At 36.1% G+C, this 26,841-nt stretch overlaps 1 protein-coding gene across 1 annotated transcript; it reads right to left on the reverse strand.

The window, feature by feature from the left end:
• Window positions 1–149: 149 nt before the first annotated feature.
• Copb2 (coat protein complex I subunit beta 2) lies at window positions 150–26,116 on the reverse strand. The gene is made up of 22 exons (XM_026384995.2): window positions 26,010–26,116; window positions 21,097–21,234; window positions 17,874–17,960; window positions 17,507–17,633; window positions 16,521–16,669; window positions 15,088–15,234; window positions 13,976–14,075; window positions 12,942–13,084; window positions 12,492–12,691; window positions 10,998–11,108; window positions 9,590–9,678; window positions 9,243–9,349; window positions 8,096–8,239; window positions 6,477–6,607; window positions 6,016–6,223; window positions 4,261–4,371; window positions 3,112–3,326; window positions 1,474–1,566; window positions 1,204–1,384; window positions 940–1,008; window positions 707–781; window positions 150–504 (listed from the first exon to the last, which is right to left on the reverse strand). The coding sequence occupies exons 1-22, from the start codon at window positions 26,010–26,012 to the stop codon at window positions 409–411; spliced, it is 2,724 nt and encodes a 907-aa protein (XP_026240780.1). The 5' UTR covers window positions 26,013–26,116; the 3' UTR covers window positions 150–408.
• Between the last annotated feature and the right edge of the window lie 725 nt (window positions 26,117–26,841).

Below are 26,841 nucleotides of genomic sequence, written 5' to 3' on the forward strand. Positions count from 1 at the left end.
AACTATGATGACGTTTGCAAAATGCAGATTTAGTTATACAAAGAAAAGAGAATGCAGGGCTGACCCTTGGGTGAGGTGTGATTTTGACTCGGCCTTCTACAACTAGAAGTCTCTTTTTATTATTCAGAAAGGAAATGGAAGTATTCTCATTAATTCAAAGGATTTTAATGACAATATGAGAAAAATCAAAGCCCAAGTCTCTTTTAATCAATGAAGAAAACACTGATTTAAACTGCACATGAACTCCTCCTAAGAAAAGGAGGCCATGTGCTCCTGTTGGTCCACAGCATTTATATATAAAAACCTAAGAAATTTTTCATATTTCCTTCCAAGCACTGTGGTCAGGGTGATGATCAATATCTATACATAATAATGATTTGTTTAGTCAAATAAATGGAAAACTACAATTCAGTCGTCCAGGATATCTTCATCCAGATTAATATCCGTAGTGTCAATATCTTCTAATTCCAGATTGTCCAAATCTACTTCTAGTTCGAGTAAGCTCTGAAAACAAAAGGAAGATGATGGAGTTCCAAAGCACTGTGTTAAAGAACTTAATGTGTTCCTCCTTAACTGTCCCAAATAACATCTTCCCACTTCAAAGTCCCTACTCTGAAACTTGGGTACATCACCTGCCACAGAGGCCCAGGCAGCCTGCACACAAGGGAGGAAGGGATAGGGGAGGTTTGGATGGTGTTTGACCCACCTTTTCTTTTTCTTTGTTGGCTGTTTGGGAGGCCACGATAACTGGAGTCGGAGATGGGGGTTTCTCATCAAGGTCCTGAAAGCCCAAGTAGAAATATATATATATATAGAAATAAAGGCATTTTTCCACAAATTTTAAACTTATCCTCTGAGGGAAGAGAGATGAGAATTAGGAAGTGGAAGATGGTACTTAAAATCAACAGTCTCAACCAAGTTATCACAAGTAGTACTCACCTGCTTAGCTACAGATCTTGAGGGGTGAAAGCCTTTTGCCTCTTCCATGACATTTCTTTCTTCATTTGGCTATTAGAGAATAAAGCAATGATGAAATGAAAAATCCTGAAATTATATAACTGCTCTAGAAATTCGCCTAAATCCCAGATATTAGCTCTTATCCAGCAATAATGTATCCAGCACTGTTCACACCCTGCAGTTAATGTGCTCGCACCCTATAGTCACACTAAATCAAGCCTAGCACCTGATCACTCACCCACTCACCGTGACTAGGGGGTACTGTTTGGCTGGCCACAGATCAGCATGTGTTTCCTTCACCCACTCTTCAACAACAAAGGCTTCTTTTAATCCTGGGAAAAGGTTTTCATACTCTGTTGGGTCAGCAAGGGATTCCGCTGCTTTCTGATTGACTTTTGAGAGATTCTCTCTCCAGAGTTTCACTACCCTATTACAGACATGAAATCAAAGAGAAATAACATAAGCATGCCCTGTTTTTATCTGAAATATTTCTTCCTAAAATTAAAAAGTCTGTACCTTGAAACCTGACTGGGTAGGTAAGTTCGGGCCAGGAAGGCAGCTTCTGGCAGTCGTCCGGTTCTGATCAAGAGCTCAAGGCAAGCATCGAGCCTGAAGATTAAGGAGGAGAATAAACACTACAACAACAGCACTTAACATTTGGAAGAAATGTGGATTTAATGTTGCAAGGTCAAAATCTTCCCCAGTCCCCTCACACATTCATCTCATTTCTGTTCCTGGCCACTTACTCATCTTAACAGTATATTACAGATTTGGTGGACTTCAAGAGTGTGAGGGATACGACAGCTTTTATGACTATTTAAGGGCCTTTTCAAGAAGAGACAAAGCAGTTTGGATGAGCAAATTTTGAAGGCTTCAGGATATAGGCAAGTAGAAATTCAGTTTCAGCATCTCCAATGTGGGCTGGACCAGATTATCCAGCGGTGCCCAGTAGAAAAGAAGGTTACCATTATTAAGGATACCATGTCTATTAGCTTCAGTTTTTTTTCCCCCCTTGGCAAGTTTTACAAAGCATTTCAGAATTCTGATTTTTTTAGTTTTAGGTAAGAAATTGAGTAATAGAAGCACCTAACAAAAACCCCAAACAATATTTTTGTAATAATATGACTATTAAATGCAATAAAAACATACTGAGTAGCATAAAAACAACTCAGTAGTAGAGTTTAGTCAGATTTTGCCTTCAAATGAGTTCTAAAAAAACTTTTCATAATTTTTGGATTTTTGAATTATGCATAAAAGATAGTGGACCTATTTTTGCAGAAATATAAATTCACATATATATGTGTATATATATCATGGTGCACAAAGTTTTAAAATGGGGTGTAGTTCAGGAGAAGAGTGCTTATCTAGTATTTGCATGGCCCTGAGGTTTGTTCCACAGCATCAAAAAAAGAAAGTTTATTTTTTGTTTGTTTTTTGTGGGAATGGGGACTGAACCCAGGAGCCCTTCACTACTGCACTACACTTTCAGTCCTTTTCTATTTAGAGACAAGTCTTACTAGGTTGACAAAGCTGGCCTTGAACTTGTGATCCTCTTATCAGCCCTTCAAGTAGCTTGGATTAGAGGCATGGACCATCATGCCTCGCCAAAAAATAATTTTTATGACGAAGTATGCAGGGCAAATTTAATGAACACTTTTGTGTTTTATTTCATAACAGGGCCAACTAATTTCTAAATGATTTGGCACCAAACTTACAAATGTGGTATTTTTATGCTTTTCTGTTGAACTCAAATCTGAGAGTAATTGGCATTTTCATCCTCCTTCCTCCATGCCACAAGCAGATCAAAATTGTCCAATTTGGGTAAAGGCACCTGCCACTCAGATACCAACTGGAGCAGCACGATAGCCTCCTCCTGTCAAACAACGAAATGCCTCAGCCACTAACTGGCAGGCTGTGGGGAAGGGGTTTAACTTTTATCCCATCCTGAGCACCTCCTTCAGCTCACATTTATATCAAGGTCATGGAGTATCCCTTGCTGAAGCTGAGTGACATCAAGGTAACACTGTCATCCTATTGCCCACACTGTTCAACACCAACTGGCCAGCCATCAGTTCTCTCCAGCCTCACAATTAATGTGGAAAATTTTAATTACTGTGCTTCCCAAGGTCTTTTAGACCTTAGATTAATACTTACTTTCCCTGTAAAAAGTAGCTCATGAATGCCACATTATTTTTGCCATCTCTCTCTGCACCCTCTGCAAGCTTGTTCACCATACTAGCATTTCCAGAAGCAGTGGCTAAAAGCAGCAGACCTCCGTAATCCTGGGCATGGTGCAGACACTCCTGGGCGAGGCCAAACTGGCATTTACTGATGGCAAGTTCAGCAAGTTGTTTCCACTTCTGTTCTGACTAAAAGAAAGAATTTCCAAATTAAAATACCTTTGAAAATAAACATTTCAATCTCCATTATCAACATTATTCTGTTCTCTTGAGCATTCCTGTATAACAATGGAAAATACTGTACACACACACATACAAAGACATACACGGAGCTGTACTTATTAAGTTGGCACTTTCAATCAAAATTAGAATAGCAGGATAAAATGTACAATGAGGAAATTATTCACATATACAAAATTAATTCAAATAATTTTAATGATGCATGAATAAAACAAGCTAAATTGGAGTTTTAATGAATTAGATTGCAATTATTCTAACAAGTGAATTTAATACCACTTTTGAAAAATTATTCTTAAATATTTAACAATAAATATCTGTCATTTGTAGCTTTTCAGAAATCAAAATGCTACACATATAGATGATCTTAACATAGCTAAAATTTATTTTGCACATCTGAAATTAATTTACCAATAAATGCTAGAGTGAAACCACAATTAGGATATACAATATACAAAGATCTATAAAAATATCATCAACCTGTCTTTCAAAAGACATGCCTCTAATCTAGGTTAGAATCCTGCTTTAAAGTGCAGATCTTTCTTACTAGCTTGGGATATTGGCAAATTATTGATGTCTTTATTATTTTAGAATTCCCAGAGTGGTTTATCTACTATCTTAAAAATTTTTTCTTCTCTTGCAAAACAGATTTCACTCAAAATAGAAAAAACTTAAGTTATAGTGCTAAGACTGTCTCAAATAAAATGTGTTTGATTTATGCAAATTAACAATGCATCTTTGAAAAAGATCAAAAAGAGAATAATCTCACCAAAATGAGTCACTAATTTTCATCTGGAAACTTTTAATAACAGTACATTATACCAAAGACATGGAAGTACCTGCTGACCTTTCCATCAGTTATAAAAAATCATGAACTTGAACATACCTCTGCCTCCACTGCTAACTGGTATGCAATTTTCAACTCTCCAAGTTGAAGAGCAAGCTCAAAACGATGTTCAGGATCTGTGGATACTGTAAGAGCTTGCTGTTTGAAGCCCTAAACAAAATTAAAAGCAGAAAACAAATAATATATATGTGTGTGTGATATCTACAAGTACAAAATGTGTTCATGATACAATGTACACACAGAAAAATCATCCATTTCCCTCTTAAACTACTTTGCTGACACAGAAACCCCACAACTTAAACAAAAGTAACATAACAAAATAATGAAAAGCAAAAACTAAGAAGTCATTGAATTAACTGGTAAGCACAAGCCTGACAGAGTATTCAGACACATACTACCTATGTTTTTTTAAGACAATGGTAGCGGACTAATTCTAGATGAACTCAAGTAAACAATAATTAACAAAATTAGAAATGTGAATATAAATAAATATCAAAAAGAAAGGGATTTTGGAAAATTGGTCAAATAAGAGTCACTTCCAAAAAGAAACCAGGTGCACTGGTATATACATAGTGGTAAATCACTGAACAAATCCAGGTCATCTAGTCCAGGCCTTGTTTTAGAGTGGAAGTTATTGCCAGTAAATGGGCAAAGGAAAGGGAGTCAAAACATAAACCTTTCCAATTTTCCATCATCTGTAAGTCACTTAGCAGACATTTTGTATGCAGGTCCAGACGATAATCAGGTGTCACTACCTATGCCTACAGTGTTGGTCTTGCCTTATTCATCAGCAAGTATCCCAATGGTCAGAAAGCCTATGAATTCCTTTCTATGCTCCAGTTTGCCAACAGAAAAGGGCATTTAAACTAATTTAACCACTAAATTAGCTTCTAACTACTAAATTAGCAGAACAGATGGGATCTGCCCTACAAGCAAGGTTTTTAGCTCTAGGGGGGTGGTGCTAGTTGGATGAAAAGCTCAGAGGTGGTTTGTTCTTCAAAAATTGAGGGAGACTGCTCAGTATGGGTGTTTTTAACTTTTCAGATTATAAGTTCTAACAAGTAAATTTAATACCACTCCCCAAATTCATCCATGAATATAAACGGATATTCTAAATAGTCTGAGTTACAGGCCAAGGATGTAGCTTGGTGGTAAAGTGCTTGCCTACGTCCTCATTTTCCATAGAACAGAAGTCACAAGAAATGCTTAAAGCTGAATGAAGAAAAAATATAGGTTATGCTGTGTTGCATGTTATTTAGACATGTGAAAATAAATATGAAGGGAATCAGATAGAAGAATTAAAAGTAATTATCTCCAGAGAGTAAGAAGGAGACAGGAAAAAGGGAAGTCACCTTTTTTTTAAAAGAACTTAATTCATGTGGTGTGCACATATTACTTTGCACAAATACTACATGTTGGTAATGGAAAATTTTGTTATGTGTATTTTACCAAAATTAAAAAAAAAAAAGAAAAAAAGACAGATGAGATAGAAAAATGCAATGCAGAAATAAAAATATTAATAAAATGGAAAAGATATATATAGAAGGGGAGGAAAGATAAATCCTTACTGATATTTAAAGAGGGAATTAAGGGCACTGAGAGAGAAGAAAGAAGAATGTAGGTTTACCATAGACTGCAATAAACTGACAGGAGAAATCCCATTGGCACAAGCAAATCACACCAACATTCTTTTAAATGGCTGGTTTGAAAAAACACACACACAAAAAAAGTAAAAAAGGATGAAGAAGAAAGGAAAAGTGGAAGGAAGGAGACAGAAAAGAAGAAAACTCTTACCTGTTTTTCCAAAAAGTGTGCTACTCTGGTCCGCTGTTCTTTTGGAATGGTAGGAAGGACCTTATCCGCCATGCCAAAATCCCTCCTCATGACAGCGGTCTGGTATTCCAGGACTGAAACCAGCAGGGAGTAGCTAACAATATTCAACTCTTTGTCACCCAGATAAAGCCTATTGTCTTTAGGAATATAGCCCAGGAGATACATTGTCCTACCAAAGAAACAGAAACTAAATTAGAAGCCCAACACTACAGTTACACACACACATGACCCACCCCCCCTTGATTCTTGCTCAATATCTTTCCATTTGATTAATGCAGTTTGTTTGACAAGAGGCAATCTACCAAAACCATAACACAGGGAAGTCAGCCTATAATTGCTATAAGCCAGTAATAGGTTCTGTTGAAAGAGCATACTTTTCAATTTAGGATGCTTAAGACAGAAGCAAAACTATACTCCACTACCTGTCCAAGTGGGCAATGGTGACTATTTCTCCTCCAACATAATAATTTAATCTGTTCACAGAACTTGTGTAAATGAAGCAGTCGCCTACCCACAGGCCTGTTTTCACAATTTCCTGAATTTCACCAAGAACCTGTAGAAAGAAAATACTATGATTATATTATTTAACATTGAAAAACTGTCAATAACAAAATGCTGAATATAGTTGAGTTTGATAAGGTAAAAAAGAAGGAATGTAGAATAAAACTCTATTTCAAGAAAGTCTTTCCTTGAAATTTCTATCTTCTTTCTTTTTTTAAGAACAAATTTCTACTGTTAATATTTGTCATATTAAATCTCACTGTTGGTTCAAAATAATGATCTAAAAGAGAATTAACTTAACCCCCAATACACATTAAACTGGAAAATGAGAGATTTTGCAACATCTTTTAGGACATCTACATCAAGGATGATTTATCTTTACCACCTGGGAGCTCATTTAAATCACTCTGATTAAACAGTTTGGGAACAAAACAACTTCAAATTTCCTTAGTGAAAAATATCAGTCTAAACATTCCCTAAAATCGAAGCATGAATTTCTTTTAACATATTTACTTTCAGATTCTGTTTTATGAGGCAAGATTTTAATTTTCACGTTTCACCAGAACCCTTTAAATACTTAGTTTCCTCAATCCAAACTTTAATGAAATGCTAGAATTAGTGCAGTCTTTTTAAAAATGTTTTTTGCTTTTTAAAATTTGTTCTTTTTAGTTATACATTACAGTAGAATGTAGTTTGACATATTATACATACATGGAGTATAACTTCCCATTCTGTGTTGTACATGATGTTGAGTTACACTGGTTGTGTATTCATATATGAACACAGAAAAGTTATGCCAGATTCATTCTAATATCTTTCCCATTCCCATCCCTTCTCCCATTCCCCCCTGTCCAATCTGGTGAACTTCACTCCTCCCATCCTTGAACAGTTATTTTTCTACTCATGTTCATAGTATGACAGATCTTTCCATCTTCTAAGGTCTTCTTCAATTTCTTTCTTTAGTGTTCTATAGTTTTCATTGTAGAGGTCTTTCACACCTCTTTTGCTAGATTCCAATTTTCTTTGAGGCTATTATGAATGGGACAGTTTTCCTAATTTCTCTTTCAGTTAATTCATCACTGATATATAGGAATGCAACTAACTATATACCCTGTTACTTTGCTGAATTCATTAATGAGTTCTAAAAGTTTTCTAGTCTTCTAAATATAGAATCAGAATTAGGGATAGTTTGAATTCTTCTTTTCCTGTTTGTAACCCTTTAATTTATTTCTTCTGTCTAACTGCTCTGGCTAGTTTCCAGGACTATGTTGGGTAGAAGTGGTAAAAAGAGGGCATCACTGTCTTGTTCCAGTTTTTAGAGAGAATGCTTCCAATTCTTCTCCATTTAGAATGATGTTGGCCTTGGGTTTAGCATATATAGCACCTACAATGCTGAGGTATATTCCTTCTGTCCCTATATTTTCTAGTGTTTTTGACATGAATGGATATTATATTTTGTCAAATGCTTTTTCTAGTACAGTCTCTTTTTAAGTCTATAAATCATTTAAAAACAAAGCTAAAGTCATACTGATGCAATTACCTCAAAGGCATCTTCAATGCCATCTTCAGTAACTCCCTCATGCGTTTCCTGTGCAGCCAAGACTTTTTCTGACAGATATTTAAGGATAAAAAATGATTCCTCAGTGGCAATACAGACGAGCTCTCCTGAATCAGACCAGAAAATCTGTAACACAACAAACACAAACAACTGATTTGGATTTCTGAGTGGGTATGACAAACTGCTTATACCTTGTTTCTTATAAGACTAATCTTATAGTAATAAATAAGCCCTTGATTTTTGCAGTATATTTACATGTATATGGAGGGTGGACAGGGCAGAGCTATTCTATTTAGCCTACCAGTGGAAAGAATGATGGGAAAGAGGAAGGAGAGCTGTTGGTAACACTGGATGTGCTGGAATTTAGAGGAGTGTCAGCCTAGTCTCTATTGCTCTAGAATACTATTTCTTACCCTTAATTTTTAATAATAAAAATCCCACCCCCATGAGCCTTTTTAGACGTTTTTCCCTAAAATGTCCCCTTAAAATATTTTAATACCATAATTATTCTGTATATTTGTTTACACATATACATAATGAAAATACATATGATACATAGATACATACCTGTTTATACAAAAAAAGGGCAAAGTCCCCCTCCCACCACACCCATTTTCCCACTTGGGGAATCACCATGCTTTAGAAGACAGGGTCAGGACCACAAGGAGGCTATTTTGTCTCCAAAGATACTTTCTGACAATGAAAGTTGTCAGGGTAGTAGGCAGTTAGTTCTAAAAGTACAACATGTTGTCACTAGAGACAGTCACCTGAACCTTAAGCAGCCATCATCAGATAAACCTCAGAAAGCTTTCTGACTGGATGGGGGCTTCTCAGGACCTTCCAAGTCAAGAACTCCCTGACTTCTTGTCTTCAAAGCACTCTTTTCCACAATGTCAAAAGCCATTTGAAATATGAATTGCACTTGGAATTTGCATAACTTTAAAAAATATTTTTCAAAATATCCAATGTTTGCTGCTTCATTTAAGTACCACAATTCTGAGGTAAATAGCACTGTGTGTAGCACTATGAGACAAGGATAGCAGGGTACAAGGACACTTCCTGGCATCAGGGACCCAGACCTCATCACAAAGATGAACATTCCCAAAACAGCAATGGAGTGACAACTCACGTGTTTGGGCTGAATTTCAATTCTGCGGATGAGTTCCGTGTTGTCCCAGTCATAGAAAGCCAAGCCATTTACAGACCTGACTCCCAATAAGAAGCCTCCGTAGATACCTTAAGAGAACATAAAAAGATCTGGCTTAGATTTTTTTTTTTTAATATTTTCTTAGTTGTAGTTGGACAAAATACATTTATTTTATTTATTAATTTTTATGTGGTGCTGAGGATCGAACCCAGCGCCATGCACATGCTAGGCGAGCATTCCACTGCTGAGCACAACCCCAGCACCCGGCTTAGATGTTTTTGAGCCATTACAAAGCTTTTAAAATTGTATCATAAGTAAATGGCACTCACTTTCAGCTCCAAAATCTGGTTTAAATGATTTTTTTTCCTTAAAGTTCTTAAATATCTTCACAACACTGTTGCTCTCTCTTATTGCATATCTGGGGTGGGGGGCGGAGAATAGGGAAGACAAAATACAAAATGATAAGCTAAACCATAATTCCATTATACATTAGAAATATCTTCAACTACTGAGTAATTAATTATGCATAGATACAAAATGAATATTTGAAGATTCATTGATGTATTTTTTCCCTAAGAGATCAGTGAACTCTTTATAGTTGGATAAATAAGGAATGGGTTTCATATGATGTATGACACAGATTAGCAGGACTTATAAACCATTTTAGAAACTGGAAATGACTAGGTGTTTATCAACAGGTGAATGACTAGACAAACTACAATATATGTATACAATACTACTCTGCACAAAAGGAACCAATTACTGATACAGGCAATGATGTGGATGAATCTCAAAATATGCTGAGCAAAAGAAGCCAGTACAAACATGCATACCATATGATCCCATCTATATGAAACTCTAAAGACAATCTACTGTATACAATAACAAAAACATATCAGTATTTGCCTGGGGCTGGGGAGTGGGTGGGTAGATGGGGATGAATGGATAGTTAAGGGAAATAAGGGGATTTTGTGGGGATATAAAAATGTTCTATAATTTGTTTTAGTGGTTATGGATTATATACATTTTTCCAAATCCATGAAATATTTATATACTTAAAATGGTGCATTAAGCGATGTATAATATATAAATTATCTCATTAAAAGTGATTTTAAAAATCTAAGAAAAACTATGATAAATGGCTCATCAGTCAGCCATGTGTGTTATCAAAAGGAAATACTTACATTTAGGTCTCTGCCTTAAAAACAGAGACCAGGAGGCCGGGTATGATAGTGCATGCCTGTAATCCAGCAACTAGAGAGGCTGTGGCAGGAGAATCACAGGTTTGAGGCCAGCCTTAGCAACTTAGCAAGGCCCTAAGTAACTTAGTGAGACTCTGTCTCAAAGTAAGAAGGGCCTCACCCAGTTAGGTCATGAAAAGGCAGCTGCACCTTAGGACAAATGCCTTCAGGAGGGCCTGCAAGGACTTGAAGTTCTGCCTTAAGTCCATAAGCACCAGGTCCTGCCACAGGCTTCATCAAGGAAATGGTGTTGGGTCCCTAGTTTAATGGCATTATTAAATTAGGTTGACTGAGAGAGCTCAATACCAACTACAGAAAGGACAAAGGATTTATACTTCCCAGTTGCCACTGACTAATTTTATAACGGGCTGTGCTGGTAGAATGCATCTTTAACAGGGAGCAGTACAGAACACACCAAATCTCAAGAACCCAGAGTGGCACATGACACCTATCAGTAATTACAGCATGCTGACTTAATCATACAGACCAAACTTACTCAGAAGAATCATGAGCCCATGCAAACTCCTGGGCAGAACCAAAGCTCTTGTTTCTCAAGGCCATTGCTGTGTAGATGATATACTCTCCATCACCACACACCACAACAAACCTAGAAATTACAGAAGTCAGGGAGGGATGTACAGAGGGCAAAGAAGTTAAGAAACAGAAATTATATTTATTGCAAAATAATTCTAATAACATGTTATTTCAGCAAATTATTATAACTTAATGTTTTTAAAAGTTATATATTTCTTTGAATATAGAGCTACACAAAAATATTCTAGTCAACAAATCCAAAAGCAAATGATGAAGTTATTGCTGAATATGTTATTGCAACAGCCTTCTCTTATAAACCCAGAAAAATATGGACAAGAAGTTGAGAATGGAGGATTTCAATTATTCAACTAGAATTTGTTGCACACCAAGATGCCTAGCACATTGTTCATGACACTTACACCATAAGAAGGTACTGTCTTATTATAAGATTATCTCCATTCTAACACCAATCATTCAAATGAAGAAAAATATATTCTAATTTTTAGTGACTTCATAAAATTCTAAATCCTAAATTTATTAAATAAAAATAGATGGTGAAGTAGTCAAGTAAAATTTTCCCAGAAGACACAAAACAACTCCCTTCAAAGTTATCATTTAGAACACGGTAAAATTAATGCTATCAAAAGATTTATCAAAGGTAAAATGCCAACCTCATGGCAAAGAATGTTTTATGATATCAAGGTAAATATATATAATGCATTCATTACCTTCATAAGTCAATTAATTAGGTTACAAATAACTTGATATCATTTACTGACCTTTGGCTGCATACTTTGCCTTTTTTAATATTCAAGACACATACTATAATCTTTTTTAAATGATGAATTGTTAATTTCTTGAATTTTCTTTCTCTCTCTTTTTTATTTTTTGCACTGTACTGGGGATTGATCTAGGGCTTTATGAATGTTAGGCAAGCACTCTACCAGTGAGCTACATTCCAGACTTATAAAATAATTTGTAAAGCTCTACAGGTTTAAGCTCATTGTTCTTCGAACTTTTCTCTCACAAGATTCAAAAGATGTTTGGTGCTTTATAGCTCTTAAGGAATAACAATCTGATGGTTCATATTATGAATAAGGGGCAGAATTACCAATTCCAAAACTTTTCAAAAGATATATACCTCAGAAGCAGTTTTAAGAAAAATGAGGGAGCAAATATTAAGAGCACCTACTAAGTATTAAGGTAAGACATGATTCTTGCCCTCAAAGAAGCACACAGGTACACAAACCCAACATGTGTGAAATAAAAACAAATGCAATTTAATTGCTCCACCTTGCATGCCAACCTGTGTCTGTGTTGGGGATCATGCAGCCTGGGCAAAAGCTCAAAGAAGAATGAGTAGAGATGCCTACCCCAGAGATATGCTGTGGATACGCACACACACCCTGTTCTAACATACACAGAAGCTCAGAAAGAGATTTTGGACATGACTTACCGCCCATTGGGATTGTGCTGAATAGTCTGAGGGTATATTTCACAACTGCCCATATCCTTTACTGCCAGTGGCAATCTTTCTCCATCTTTAATTTCAGCATCTCCCATTGCTTTTAGATTGGCCTGCTGGACTTCTGAATGCTTGGCCCAAATTATCTTCCCATTGGCATCCATGGACATGGCAGGTTCCTCCCGACCAAGCTGGAAGAATGACAAGTGGCTCTTAGCAATGAAAAGGAAAAAATAAAACCACAACAAAATAGATACTCCTTCCCCTTAACAGAGAGGTCTATTTCCTTTCTTCCACTTTAAAACACTGTTACTTAATCTCTAGTGCAGAAGGAAAGAACTGCCAGTTCAACAAAACTGGTGACTTGTAATGAGACAGTACTGAATTACAAAGGAAAATCACTTTGTCAATGTCCATGTGTTTATTTAGAGAGAGAATTACCTTAACAATGATGCTCCCTTCATCATAGCCCAGAGCCACATTGTTGGACCCTCTCAGACTGGCCACACACCACACCCGCTCCATTCCATAATTCAAAGTGCTCTCAAGACGATAGGTGCTTGAATGCCAAATTCGGACTGTTCCTAAAGAGAACAATGTGAATATTCCCTTTTGATACAAACATCCAACAATAAACTGTCAGGTGAAGGAGTCACAGGAAAGTCTTTATATCAACAGAAAACACACCTGCCAACTTAATGACCACTTTTTCCCTATCTGTAATTTTTAACTGATTTTATAAAGGAACATAAACATAATAATAGAAAATCCATAAGAAACTAAAACAAGGAAATGCAATTTGAGGTGTGTAACAACATTTCCTGGGTAGAGTGCTTACCATGTGCCAGATGCTTTCTACACTAATCTCTTCTCATCCTCGTACACAGTCCTATGGAGTGGATATGTGTTCTCATTTCATCATTTGCCCAAACCACATTCACCAAGTGACAGAGCCTGATTTGAAACCCAGGGATGACTCTGACATACAGGATCTTTCAGTTTTTCTCTAGAACATCTGGGTGTCCTCTTCTTTAAGTGATAGAATCAAAACACACCAGAATGATGAAGACGATAAAAATATGTCCCTTTTGTTATTTAGTAGCTTAAGTCTAGTATTCTTTTTTTGGGTGGGGTACCAGGGATTAAACTCAGGGGGGGACTTGACTACTGAGCAACATCCCCAGTCCTATTTTTGTATTTTATTTAGAGACAGAGTCTCACTGAGTTGTTTAGTGCTTCGCTTTTTGCTGAGACTAACTTAGAACTCTTGATCCTCCTGTCTCAGCCTCCCGAGCCTTTGGGACTACAGGTGTGTACCACTGCACCCGGCTTAAAAGTCTAGTGTTCTAATTAAAAAATGTCAGAATCACTGGAAACCTCCTATTACAATACAGCAATGTGGGTCAAACCACTTGACTGAAACACCTACTGAGTAAATAACAGGAGCTCAGGAAATAACATATACTCCAACTTACCATCTTCTGAACCTGTGATGATGATTGGCAACTCAGGATGAAAACTGGCACAAGACACATTTTGGGCATGTCCCTCCAGTGTCTGCACACATGTTTTATTCTGTAATCAAAACACAGAAACAAATTTTATTAGTAAAAAAGTAAGTAACCATCCTTAATTTTCTCAATGCATAGATGCCTTATAAATGATAAAGGTTAAGACAATCTGAATAAGTCAGATATAGAAATTTTTGAAACAGAATTTTACATAAATGAATGCTTAATTTCACAGATCAGATAAATGTAAAGGTAATTATCATTTAAAGAAGAGAAAAAAAAAGATCTAGATTTTCATTTGAATACTATTTCCCCAAATTCTTAGAATAATGAATTTCCCCTACAATATCCACACCTACCATCTGTGGACTAAGCCAGTCAGTACAGGGCTTTGCTTTTAGGTACTTAGTCTGCTAAGTACTACTACTTTAGTCTTTTAACATATTTATTTTGAACTTAGGGACAAATTTGAAAATATTTCAAAGTATAACTGGTTTTCTAAGTCTTACTATATTAACTGCTTTACATGTGAAAAACAAAACAAAAATTTAAAAATATCTTACAGCTATACAAAGCACGGTACCAGGAACTTATATTTAGGTTTACAAGAGTTCTATGTGGCAAAACGGTTGTACCACAGCTATGTTACGACACTTTTGCTGATCTGTTCTCAAATATAAATGGGAGTCCACCAATGAGGATACTCAAGGATGTATAATTTATGTATAATTTAAGATTATAATGTTAAAATTTATAACCTCTATTATTAAGTAAAAAAAAGAAAAGATGTGAGCATATTTTTGAAATCTTGTGCATTTGTGTCTTCTTGTATTGCTTTTTGCAGTGCGAGGGATCAAGGCCAGGACCTTGCACATACTAGGCAAGCACTCTACAAATGAGCTACAACCCCACCCAGTGTTCATTTCTATGGAGACTTCTGGGACAATGTTGGTGCAAATACTTAGGCCTTACATTATTACATTATGAAAAGAATTCAACAACCCAAGTTTTAACTATAAGAAATAATTTTTAAAAATGTCTAGCATATGGCAAGTAAGGCCATAAAAAAATTGTACCTGGTAATCCCATATTTTAACAAGACGGTCATCTGCACCTGAGATGAGGTATGGTTTGTCACCACCACTGTAGTAATCAATGCAATTCACACCTTTCTCATGTCCCTCCAGAGTGAAGTTTGGTGATGAAGAGCCCAGCTGCCACACCTTCAGAGAGCAACAACATCTGCCAGTTAGTACAAGGCTTTGCTTTTAGAAGGCAGATCCAGCACAGTTCTGACATACTAAATAAAAGGCCAAAGCCCAGGAGAGAAAAGCTAAGGAACATTCATTTTTTTCCACTTATTTTTGTTAAATTTCCAGAGGGCAGAACTGGTATGGTGTTCTCTAAAAATGCCAATTTCTAGGCTTTATCCCTATTGAATTCAGTTAAACCACAGTGAAGTCCAGGAATCCAGATGGAACACCTTGAGAGAACATTACTTTAAGATTAGGTAAATAATTTTATGGACTATTTAATACACAGCTAAGGAAAGCAGGTTTAGTTAGATGTATTAAAAGACAAAAACTACTGTTTAATTAAAAAATGTAAAATATAGAAGAGTAATAAAAAATTATAGGATTGAGCTTTATGTTTACAAATATTTACTGGGTGCGTAACATGTGAAAGGCCCTATGGGGGGTAAATATGTGTAAAACAAATGATTACTATTTACTCTATACCACAGACTTATGCCAAAGGTAATTCTTTTTCTCAAGATAAATCTAATTTAGTGAAGAATTTTAAGACTAATTTCAAAGTTTCCAACGTATGTCAAAGGCAAGCATAATCCAAAGAAGGAAAAAGAAATAAACTCAAAACCCTAAGATAGTCAGACACATAAAAGTTTATTTAAGTTAAAGAAAAACAAATAAAGCATCATGCATATGTAGCAAGTGTGTGCAAGCAAAAATTGATGATTTTAAATCTATGCCTATATGCCTGTATTTTAAATATTTTTTAAAAATAATTATTTTTTAGTTGTAGTTGGAAACAATATCTTTAATTAATTAATTTATTTGTATGTGGTGCTGAGGATCGAACCCAGGGCCTCACCCATGCTAGGTGAGTGCTCTACACTGAGCCACAACCCGGTCCTATATTTTAAATATTATAATGGAAAAAAAGGAATATAAACGCAGTCACTGCAACATGTACTAAAAATCGAGTGCACCCTAGGCAGTGTCTGGAGGAAGAAGGAAACAAAGTTCCTGCCCCGATCTTCCAATATATCAGGGGACAAAGATTTCCAAAAATACAATGTGAGAAAGGCCATAATGGAAGCAAAAGCAATGGAAGATATGGGATGATCATAACTGGCTCTGTCCAGAAAGTGGGTGTCCGACAAGAGCTTCTAAGAGTAAAATTTGTACTAAGTCATGAAAGCTGGGTAGTTCTTCAGAGGAAAATAAATCAAAAAAGTGATAACTGACACATACAGCAGACACCCTACCTTGATGGTCCTGTCCAGAGATGCGCTGGCAAACTGATTGTTATCTTTGGGGTTGATCACAATCTGCATAACATAATGTGTGTGTCCTTCAAACACTTGGGAACAAGACCATTTTTTATCCCAGTCCCAGAGCTTAATAAGCATGTCATCTAGGCCAAAAGAAAGTCTCAAATTAGTTGCAAATATTTTTTTTCAATTTAAGAACTAAGACTCTCTGTGTTTTTCAAGGCAACAAACCTAAAATAAATTACACCTTCTGTAATTTTTAAAAATTGAATCAAAATTGAAGAAGATTTTTCAAAAATCCTTTATTTATCCTCAGGAAAAACTTAACTCTTTATAAGAGTGGATATAAAGTAAGTAAAACAGATTACAAACAGAAAATACTAAAAAAATCTTGTGAAAAATTTTTTTTTAAAACTCAGTGGGCTTCAAAGAATGACAAAAGTGCAATACAAGTCTGTCTGAATAATAATAGTAATGACTATTGCAAGAATAAGCATTTGCTCTTATGAGATTGGTTAAAAAAGTTCTCAATTTTTAATTTAAAAATGTTTCAAAGAGCTATAACCAATTCAGCACTGCTCATTTAATTGCTCTCCCAAAGGTCTGCTGTTTTATACATAATACCAAGGAGTGAAAAAGACTGAATATAAAGATAAAAGTGACTAGGGTCTATGGCAATCTGCCAACTCACTCATCAGTATGTAAACGAGCTTTCTGTTCAGCAGATGTTTAAACATCTAGACCTTCAGGTCTTCCCTGACAGGAATTGGAGCAATTGCTATGCAATCCTAAGTACAGTTGATATTCCATTAAAATACAAAAGCAAGCAGCATCAATAGCACAGTAATAGACTTAAATGGTTTAAAAGCTGCTTGAAATTAGAACTCTACTTGTAATAGCATTTAAAGAATAGCATGTCTTACTGAATGAAAATGCATTACCCAAGGAGATACCCATGACCAAAAGAGGTCATCTCTTACCACTGCTAGTCAGAATGAAAGGCTGGGTTGGGTGAACAGCAATACAGCGAATGTAGTCTGAGTGTGCTTCAAACATATGAACTCTCTCCAGAGTATTGTAATTGAACACTCTAATCTGCATGTCATCCTAGCAATGGAAATTTAAAAACCACTGTTACTATTAGGAAGTAAATTGCATGAAAAAACCACTGTTACTATTAGGAAGTAAATTGCATGAAAAACTCTATTATAAGCTCAAAGTATGAAGTCCATGCTTCAAAATACTGCACTAATGAACAAAACAAATCAGGAATCAAAATTCTGCAATTAATTTACATGATCATTGGCCAATTAAGAAAACAGTATTACAAATTATATAATTACTTACTGCTCCCGTCACAACCCAATTCTTTCTTGCAACAAACTTTGCAGCTCGAACAGGAAGATCACACACTTCAAATGTCTTCACCAGTGTCTTTAAAATTTAACAATACACATATTAAGTCATGAGAAAATAACTGAAAAATCTATTCTAATGTATTTAAAACATTTGACTATTAAAATGACTTTTAATTAAAAATACTCCCAGACTAAAATATGAATGATCAACATTAAAATTAAAAAAGGACTGATTATCTTTTTAATAGATTTGAAATCAAAGAGTTTTAAAAGACAAGAGAGAACAAGTTTCCAAAAGAAGGTATTTCAGATCTTCTGTGCTCTGGCCCTTCCCTCACTTTCCAGACTTACCTTCACTACTCCCAGCCTCATTTCTGCTCCTGTTCCCTCTGCCTGGAAAATCCATGCATGCTAACTGTACTCTCCTTTCCTAACACAGCACTGCATAATTCATGCTTAATTTCAATATTCCCTGTTATGCTCTCTAAGGGCAGGAATCATCTTTACCATTGTATACCCAGAACCCAAAATAGCAGTTGGTACACAACTAGTGGGTAACAAGTATTTGTTGAATAAATTAGATCTTAGATTCTTCTTTTTAAAACTGAACCCATAGAAGTAACTCAAACAAGATGTTTCTTTTATATACCTTAGTAACATACTTCCATATGAATATTTATATGCTGTCAGTAAGTATCACAACATAGTGATTTAGATGCCCCTTCAAAGTAGGTTATATACATAAGACAAAGGTAGAAAACTAGAAGACCTCCTGGAAAGTGCAGAGGCATCCCTCCTTGATACCTGTTCTTTAAGATTCTAAAAAAACAAACTTCATTTTGAAATTACTTTATGTTCCAGAAAGCAAGAATGAAATAAATAAGGAACATAATATAATCTTACTAGTTAAAAACCATGTACATTAAAGAAAAAGTAATAGAAACTGGTTCACTGTTGAGCTTACTCTGGCTTCCCAGGCCAGACTTTGCCTTAGACAAAGCTTGAACAAATTGGGCTTCAATGCTCACCTACACATCTGCTACAATTGACTATGATATACACATTGAGAACAGAGAACATGTAATCTATAAGATAGCAGGAAAATCCATCAATGCTCATAAGGAGCCAACAAATCCTGGGATATGAGAAACAGTGAAAATAAATTAGCTGTAGAACAAACTATCACGGTTCAGCATCATGATAGGTACTGTGGCTGGTACAGCTACATGAGAAATGGTCTCCACACTCTGGAGCTAAATGATCCACAGAAAAGGAAAAGCTACACTTAGTACATACAAATGCCCAATGCAAATTAGGAAAGCAATGACTAATATTTACATAGCCCTTTACAGGTCTCAAACAATTTTACCTAATGTTATTTAATTCTATTAACAATTATGTGATATAAGATTTTTAAGAACATCATCTTTAGTATAGATAAAATAAAGTGATACTCAGTGTGGTTAAAGGCTTTTCCATATAATTTAATCAGCAAGTTGGCTTTGAATCCTAAAATACTTTTAAAAAAACACACAACAAAACAAATAAACAACAAAAAAATCCCATTACATCCACTCAAGAAGTATATAATATCTCCTTTTTTGAAATTCAAGTACATCTGAATTAACTTCTAAAACCCTTTTGGCTCTCTTAAGAATCTTATTCTCAATATACATAAATGGCAATTAACTTCTGTTAGTGATAGAGGGGAAAAGGCAGACAGAACCAAATATAGATCACTCAATAATTACTGAGTCTGATAAATACTGCCACACTGTGCCCCATGCACTGGAGGGACAATGGGAAGGAAGATAGTGGGATCCCTGTCCTCAGAGAACCCCCAATCTCAGAGAAAAGAAGGAAATTAAACAAGAAATTACCAATGAGATGAATTATAAAGGTGGAAGCAGAGAGCCCAGCAGGAGGACACAGAAGGGAACAACAAAGAAAGCAGAGGCAAAGTGGATGACCTAGGTAAAGCAGAGGTATTTGATAGTAAAGCCTAGAGGAAACATGAAGGAACTATATCTGGCCTATAGAACATATGACAGTGAAATAATAATGCTGGTAGATGGGTAAACTGAGCCAACAGAGGAAATCCCCAGGAAGAGGAGAATCCTACATATCTGTTAAGCATAAAATATAAGGACTTTAAACATTTGGATGGAGAATTAGACCAAAGGGGAGCAGAGTTGGAGAAAGAGAGAAAAGCTGGTCAGTATATTATCTTTATTAAGCAAATTGCAGAGAACAGAAATTATCAACTGGTGATAAAAAACATTCCTTTTATTCTTTAGTTCAGCAAATGGGTATTAATAAGTTACTATGTGTCAGGTAATAATATAGGCACTGGGATATAGCAGAGAACAAAATGTTAACGAGTATAAAACATCATCCTGATGGAGCCTGGTTCAGTGTGTGGTCACTGTTGTTTCACTATAATGAGTGTAAAGCATACAAAGGTGTTTTTAGCTTTACTCCTGACCTTGGCTTGCTAATCCTATTTTGCCATCTTAAATTCCTCAAATGTAAATTTTATCAGATTTCAAGATGGATATTGATGATAACTACTATTTGAGCAGTTACATCACTGTATATTATAATGCCAATGACATGTTTTGTACATTGAAAGAAAAATTTTAAAAGACAATCTGAAATACTGCAGAAAATATGAAAAAAATTTATTTGAAGGATACATTATTTACTTAGGGGAAAGAGAATAATGTAAGCATTAAGGCAGACAATCTAGAATAGGCATACTCTCATAAGTATAACCAAAAGTTGACTATGAATATTTCTGTGTTTGAAAGTTACTTGCATATTATTACATTGAGTATTTGGGTAAACAATTAACAATCCTCTCTTAAAGATGATCAGAATAGTCACTGAATAGAAAATTAAATATGAACTACTAAATACTTTATAGCAAACCATCTTACTTTAACATCCGTTTCCTCAATTTCAAAGAGTTAATTCTACCTATATTAGAGTAACTAGATTTAAATATCACATATAACTTGTCCAGAAGAGTTTCTCTCATAAGCTATACCCTCCCAAATGTAGTTGCACTTTATTTAAAATACTTTGTATCAAGTTATTTTAGAGAGTAATATACTCATAGCTACTGCTATCTATTATGACAGTTCTCTTCATTATAAAATAAAAGTCCAACACTGCATTTTATTTCTAAAAAATTCCTTTAAAAATCCTACCTGTGTTTCATGATTCCAAACACACACACTGCCATTGTACAGACTTGCCAACATCCATGGCTCTGTAGGATGCAAATCCACACTCTTAACTCGATCGGATCTAGCGGTTAGCTTTCTCTTGATATCAAGTCGGAGAGGCTAAGGAGAAAAAAAACATTAAAACAAAAATCAAATTGTTTAGTCAAATTAAATATGAGACTGCAACTACAAATAGTATGTTAATAGGCCTATAAAACAATTCTGTTTTTATTTTGCTAAATTATAGGCACAGTTTAAAGCACCTACTTCTCCAATCATATGTATAAAATATGAAAATATCTAAAAATATTAAACTTACAGTTTTCAAAATTTTAATTCTCAGTATCCTTGACATCTAAAATTTGTAGGACCCCCCAAAGACTTTTTAATCATATTTACTAATGTTTAATCATATTTACTATCCATGGCTCTGAAAATTTCAAAAGAAATTTAATGAGAATAGTGGCAATGTTTTATATTTTTGTAAAAACTCTTTAGATTTTTGACTCAATAGGAGATTTTTTTTTTGGTATCTGCTTCTGTCTTCAATATATTAGATAATAGAGTTGGAAAGAATATTTTAATTTTTGAAAAAATAGAATTTTCTTCTTTGATACCACATTAAAACTCAAGTGGTAGTTTCTTAAAAGATACTTGTAATGTGGAATCTGAAACCAAACTAATGAACTGCTTATGCTTTGTTAAATTAAAATCCAATGGTCTATCCTATACTTTGAGTGGCTTATTCATTCATTTTGTAGCATAACACATTGGTTATATGGGATATGTTGGTTCATTAAGTTAGGCATATCTTCCAAATGGGGATGTATTTCATTGTACTATATCAAAAAGATCATATTCATTAATCTCACCACCTACCTCAACTGATAAGTCTTTAAATATTAGAAATTCATCAAGTTCAGTGACAGAAGTTCTCTAAAATTCTAAATTTCACTTTGAAGTTCTAATTTGTCATTAGCAAATAATACTGTCTGGTACCAGCTAACTTCTTACAGTTTTTAAGATTGTGTTTAACAAATAATCAAGTCTGAATAACTAGTTTCTTCAGCTGTTGTTTCATGTAAATCCCCCCTGACTGTATAAGTGCCTTTCCATGAGACAACCATCACACTTCAGTAGGCAGCAACAGAGGTACTTTATGTACCCTCCTCACTTCATCATACAGAATTAAATGATGTGTACTCAAATGTTGGATGCAATGCCATTAATCACTTTTACTGTCTCATCAATGACATCCTTAAGTGAAACTGGCTTTTAAAAAATTGTGTGGCAATGGAGATATACTCTCAGTATAATTTGGTGCCACTGCATGAGCAGGCTTACCTTTCATTACTTTTACACCATTGGTGCAAATATTAACATAGTGAAAGAGGCCAACAGCATCTGACCATTAGGAAAACTTAATCTGTGGTCCCTCCTAGAAGAATAATGGGGATCTCTAAGGCATTGCAGAACACACTTTGAGCACCTTTGTTTATAAACTACCTACTGAATAAATTCAAAATAGCTGCTAAATCACAACTCTGTGCCCATGTCATTAGCGTCATGGTAGAAAATATTCTGGGGCTGGGGATGTGGCTCAAGTGGTAGCACGCCTGCAAGGCATGCGCGGGGTGCTGGGTTCAATCCTCAACATCACATAAAATAAAATATATTGTGTCCACCTAGAACTAAAAAATAAACATTAAAAAAAGAAAATATTCTGAAGAAATGTTATTCATAAAGTCTTAGTAACTCTAAGTCATAATAGTAAAAGAGCTCTTCAGAGAAAAGCATATTTATTTTGGCAGAAAAATATGAAACATGAAATGAATATCTACCAGAGGTAATTTCCTGAGACAAAGCAAATACCTCATGAGGCATTCATTTATCTTGTTTGAATCTCTATCAAATGTGGGTCACAGATTATTCCAGTCTTTGCTCTTACTTTTTCCTATTCATACCTCCTATACTTTTAGCAACAACCTTTACCTTTTACTTAAAGGATTTGAGTTCTCTGACTCTTCAGTTGCCTCAAAAAAAAAAAATGTTTCTACTGTCATATCTTCGTTCTCAAACTTTCTACTATGAAACCATTATCTCTGAATTCCTTGCTAGTTTGAGGGAAGCAAAACTTTCTGCTTCATCCATTTCTGAAATTTGTCCCACTAATTACTATCAAAAATTTAACATCTTTTTCTGGTCTTCTTACAGTTAGAATAATGGCAATATTTCATTATAAAAATACTTGATACTTAAAAATGAAGTTACGCAAATCTAAGGGATTTTTTTTTTTAAATGTCCATACTGTAAGCACAGGAGACCCAAACCAGCACAAGTTGTTAATAATGATGTCTTTGTGCTAGGAACCTGGGTAGGTACACATCCAACATTGTTCTTCTAGAATTAAAGAAACTGGACTCTAAGCCACTTATTTTACTGCAACAATGTTTTAATTACTAAGTAAAAGTAATGCTTCAGAAAGTGGGTCAGGGAACTCTGAACATGAGTTATCTCTACATACTCTGGAAGAGCAAATCCCAGTTTAAAACACACAGGTAAATGTGTGCTCCTGCTCTATTTCCTTGAACATTTCAATGATTACTTTGAATAAGGTTCAAGCACATGGGAACAAAGATGATTATGATGCTCATTCTGTATCCTCCAGCTCCAAAAGTTTCCCTCCATCTTCCAAAAGATGGATGATTCAGGTAAATGCAACTGTCATCAATAAGGCCTTTCTTATTACCCTAGTCTGAAGTATTCTTTCCTAGAGGCTACTGCAGGATTTAATTTTAACTGTTCATGGTAAATTTTGCATATATCTCTTCTTGCTTCTTAGAGTAGACACTTAAGGACAGGGTCACTGCTTACACGTCTTTATTTGCACAGCATTTTATATATTTAGGAATTGGGAGAGAGTTAGGAATAAAGTATAACTCAGTACTACAGAGTCACACTGGATTCAAACTTAAGTTCCAATGTATCAGCTCTACATTTCCTAAGTACAATCCTGGGTAAGTATATTTAACTTCTCTGAGGTTTGACTTATGTAAAATGGTGATAATACTAATATATACCTTTTGGTGTTATGAGAATTTAATTCAGAGTCCAGTTGCAACAGTACCTGGCTATATAATAACCACTCCATAAACATTATTTATAAAATCTCTCTACCAGCTACTGAGAGAACTAAGTGGCAAATGTTAGCAAAGTGCACAGCACAGAATAAACACTATTGTAGTAATAAGCAAACGAATAAATTCACAATTTGTGCTTTCCACAGAAATTGTTCCTAGGTATTGGGAAAGGAATGAGTCCAGTGCCCCCCACTCCACCTCCATGGATATCCACAGATGCTTAAGTCAAATTATGAAAAATGATGTAGTATAGGACTTACAAGGTCCTTCTGTACACTTTAAATCATTTCTAAATTACTTAAAATACCTCATACATTGTAAATGTTGTAAGTAGTTGTAATACTATATTTTTTAGGGATGAAGAACAAGAAAAAAAAAAAAAGCCTGTACATGTTCAGACAATTTTTTTCCAAAATTTTCAAACTGCAGTTTATTTAATCTGTGGATGTATAACCCAAAGAAATGGAGGGGCTGACTGTATATTAAAGAATAATGGCAATATTTCAATATAAAATACTTGATACTTAAAAATGAAGTTAGGCAAATCTAAGGGCTTTTTTAAAAAAATGTCCATACTGCAAGCAGAAGAGACCCAAACCAGCACAAGTTGTTAATAATATAAAGTGTATAATCAAGAGATTTAAGGTCTTTCTCAAGGGCTCTGAACCTGGGGAAAAGAGAGTCTACAGATTAAGTATGGCTTGGCAGGAGCCGTCTGTGAGGGGCACCTTTACATTGCAAAACGGGGTTTTTCTCTGAGTATTCTTCTGGCACTATCCATAACTTTCATAAGTTTCCCCAAGAGATCAACCTCTGATCCAACTTTACCACAATGAGACTTGTTAAACTTAATTTTTTAACTGCAAGATAAAGGACTTGAAATGAGTATTCCACAGTCTTCAAGCTCCAAAATATCTGACCGTGTACTCCCATGTATTAAAAAAGGCAGAAAAATGTTTACAAAAATACTTTCTTTTTTTTCAGAAAAGATATTCTCACTATTGTTTTTCTTCATCATTATAATACAGTTATGCAAAGGCATTATAGGGAATGTTTGCGAGTAAGTGATAATAAAAATGTGCTGTCCTGATTGCTTGCTATTACTACCATTCACTGCTTTCACTGCATTTGCAATACTGAAAAAGCATATTATCAAGCTTTAAAAACAACTTCCCAATCCTTTTCCCTCTAGAAAACTAAGAGCTGGCTCCCAAAATATTAGAAATTTCATACTGCAAGCACAGGAGACCCAAACCAAGAATTGGGGGAGGGTTGGGAATAAAGTATAACTCAGTTCTACAGAGTCACACTGGATTCAAACTTAAGTTCCATACACATTTTATTGACTTTCCCCCCTTCTTCTCTGCTTAAATTCATAGTTTGCAGTCAGCACACTATCCAGGAAAAAAAACCCGACAGGAGTGCAAGATTAGCTGTCACAGTCTTCAGCGTAGAATGGAGTACTTTTGCTAAAACTGCCCAGAGTTCAACGTTTTTCCTAATCCAATGACCCCAATGCAGACCTTAGATGATTTGGAAAGCCCCTTAAGGCCCAAGGGGTGTCAGAGACCCCTCACTGAACAGACATTGCCTCCAAAACCAGCCCAGTCTGCTGGTCCCCATCACCTCCTCCCTCCCAGGGCTCAAACAGAACCGGGCCAAAGGCGGTGGCCGCAGCCGAAGCACAAACCGCTGCTTATCGCGGCCCTCAGCCGAGGAACCCCAGGAATGGTCCGCAGCCGATAGGACACCTACCATGGCTCCGTCAGTCCGAGCCCGGGAACTCACTTGATCCCGGCGGCAAAGGGCCTAAGAAACCCACCGACCCACAGACCGGCCGACTGACTGACGTGGAACTTCCGGGAAATGATTCTCGCGATAGTCAGAGGCCGGGCCTAAGCGCCTGCGCAAATCCCGCTCGGGGGCTGGGATATCCCAAGTCCCGCCCCAGTTTCCTAGGCAACGTGGCCCGCCCAGCCACCAGGAGAAGGCGAGGCTTACTTTGGAGGGCGGGGTGTGGCTTGGGAGTGGAGGTGTGGCCTGCGCGGCGGCGGAACGTATCCCGGAGCTGCGAAGCGCCGGCCAGGATTTTAAAACCCGGCGTTGTAAAGGATGAGAAAGGCCAAATGCTGCGTGTCCGCTGGACACTAATGGCAGGGAAAGCGCCTGGATGGTGGAGTTGGTCGGGGAGGCGGGAAATCGCATCGCAACTCTGCTCTGGCTCGGAGAGGAGGGGAGGGGAGAGAAATGGCGAAGCAAGTTCTAAAACCTGTGTGCTCTGGTGAATTTGAGTACAAGGTCGAGAGTTCTCTGTGGGCCCTGTAAGGCCCTGATGGAGGAGAAGATAGGGGCCCAACTCCGGGCCTCCGAGGTCAGAGAAGGCTTGGGAGCCTGCAGTTCTCTAACCGAGGGCGATTGCCTTTCATTGAGCATCCCTGAGTGCCAGTGACTCGCTTTGCGCACATTTATCAGTCTTGGATTGTGTGCCAGCTTCACATCAAGTCTGAGTTATCGCTCTTTTACTAATGAGGTAGCTAAGGGTCCGGGCAATTTATTGTCCTGGCCAAGACCTCTTAGTAAATATAGT

This window comes from Urocitellus parryii, chromosome 2 (genome assembly GCF_045843805.1).
Source record: "Urocitellus parryii isolate mUroPar1 chromosome 2, mUroPar1.hap1, whole genome shotgun sequence".
Classification (NCBI taxonomy): Eukaryota; Metazoa; Chordata; class Mammalia; order Rodentia; family Sciuridae; genus Urocitellus; species Urocitellus parryii.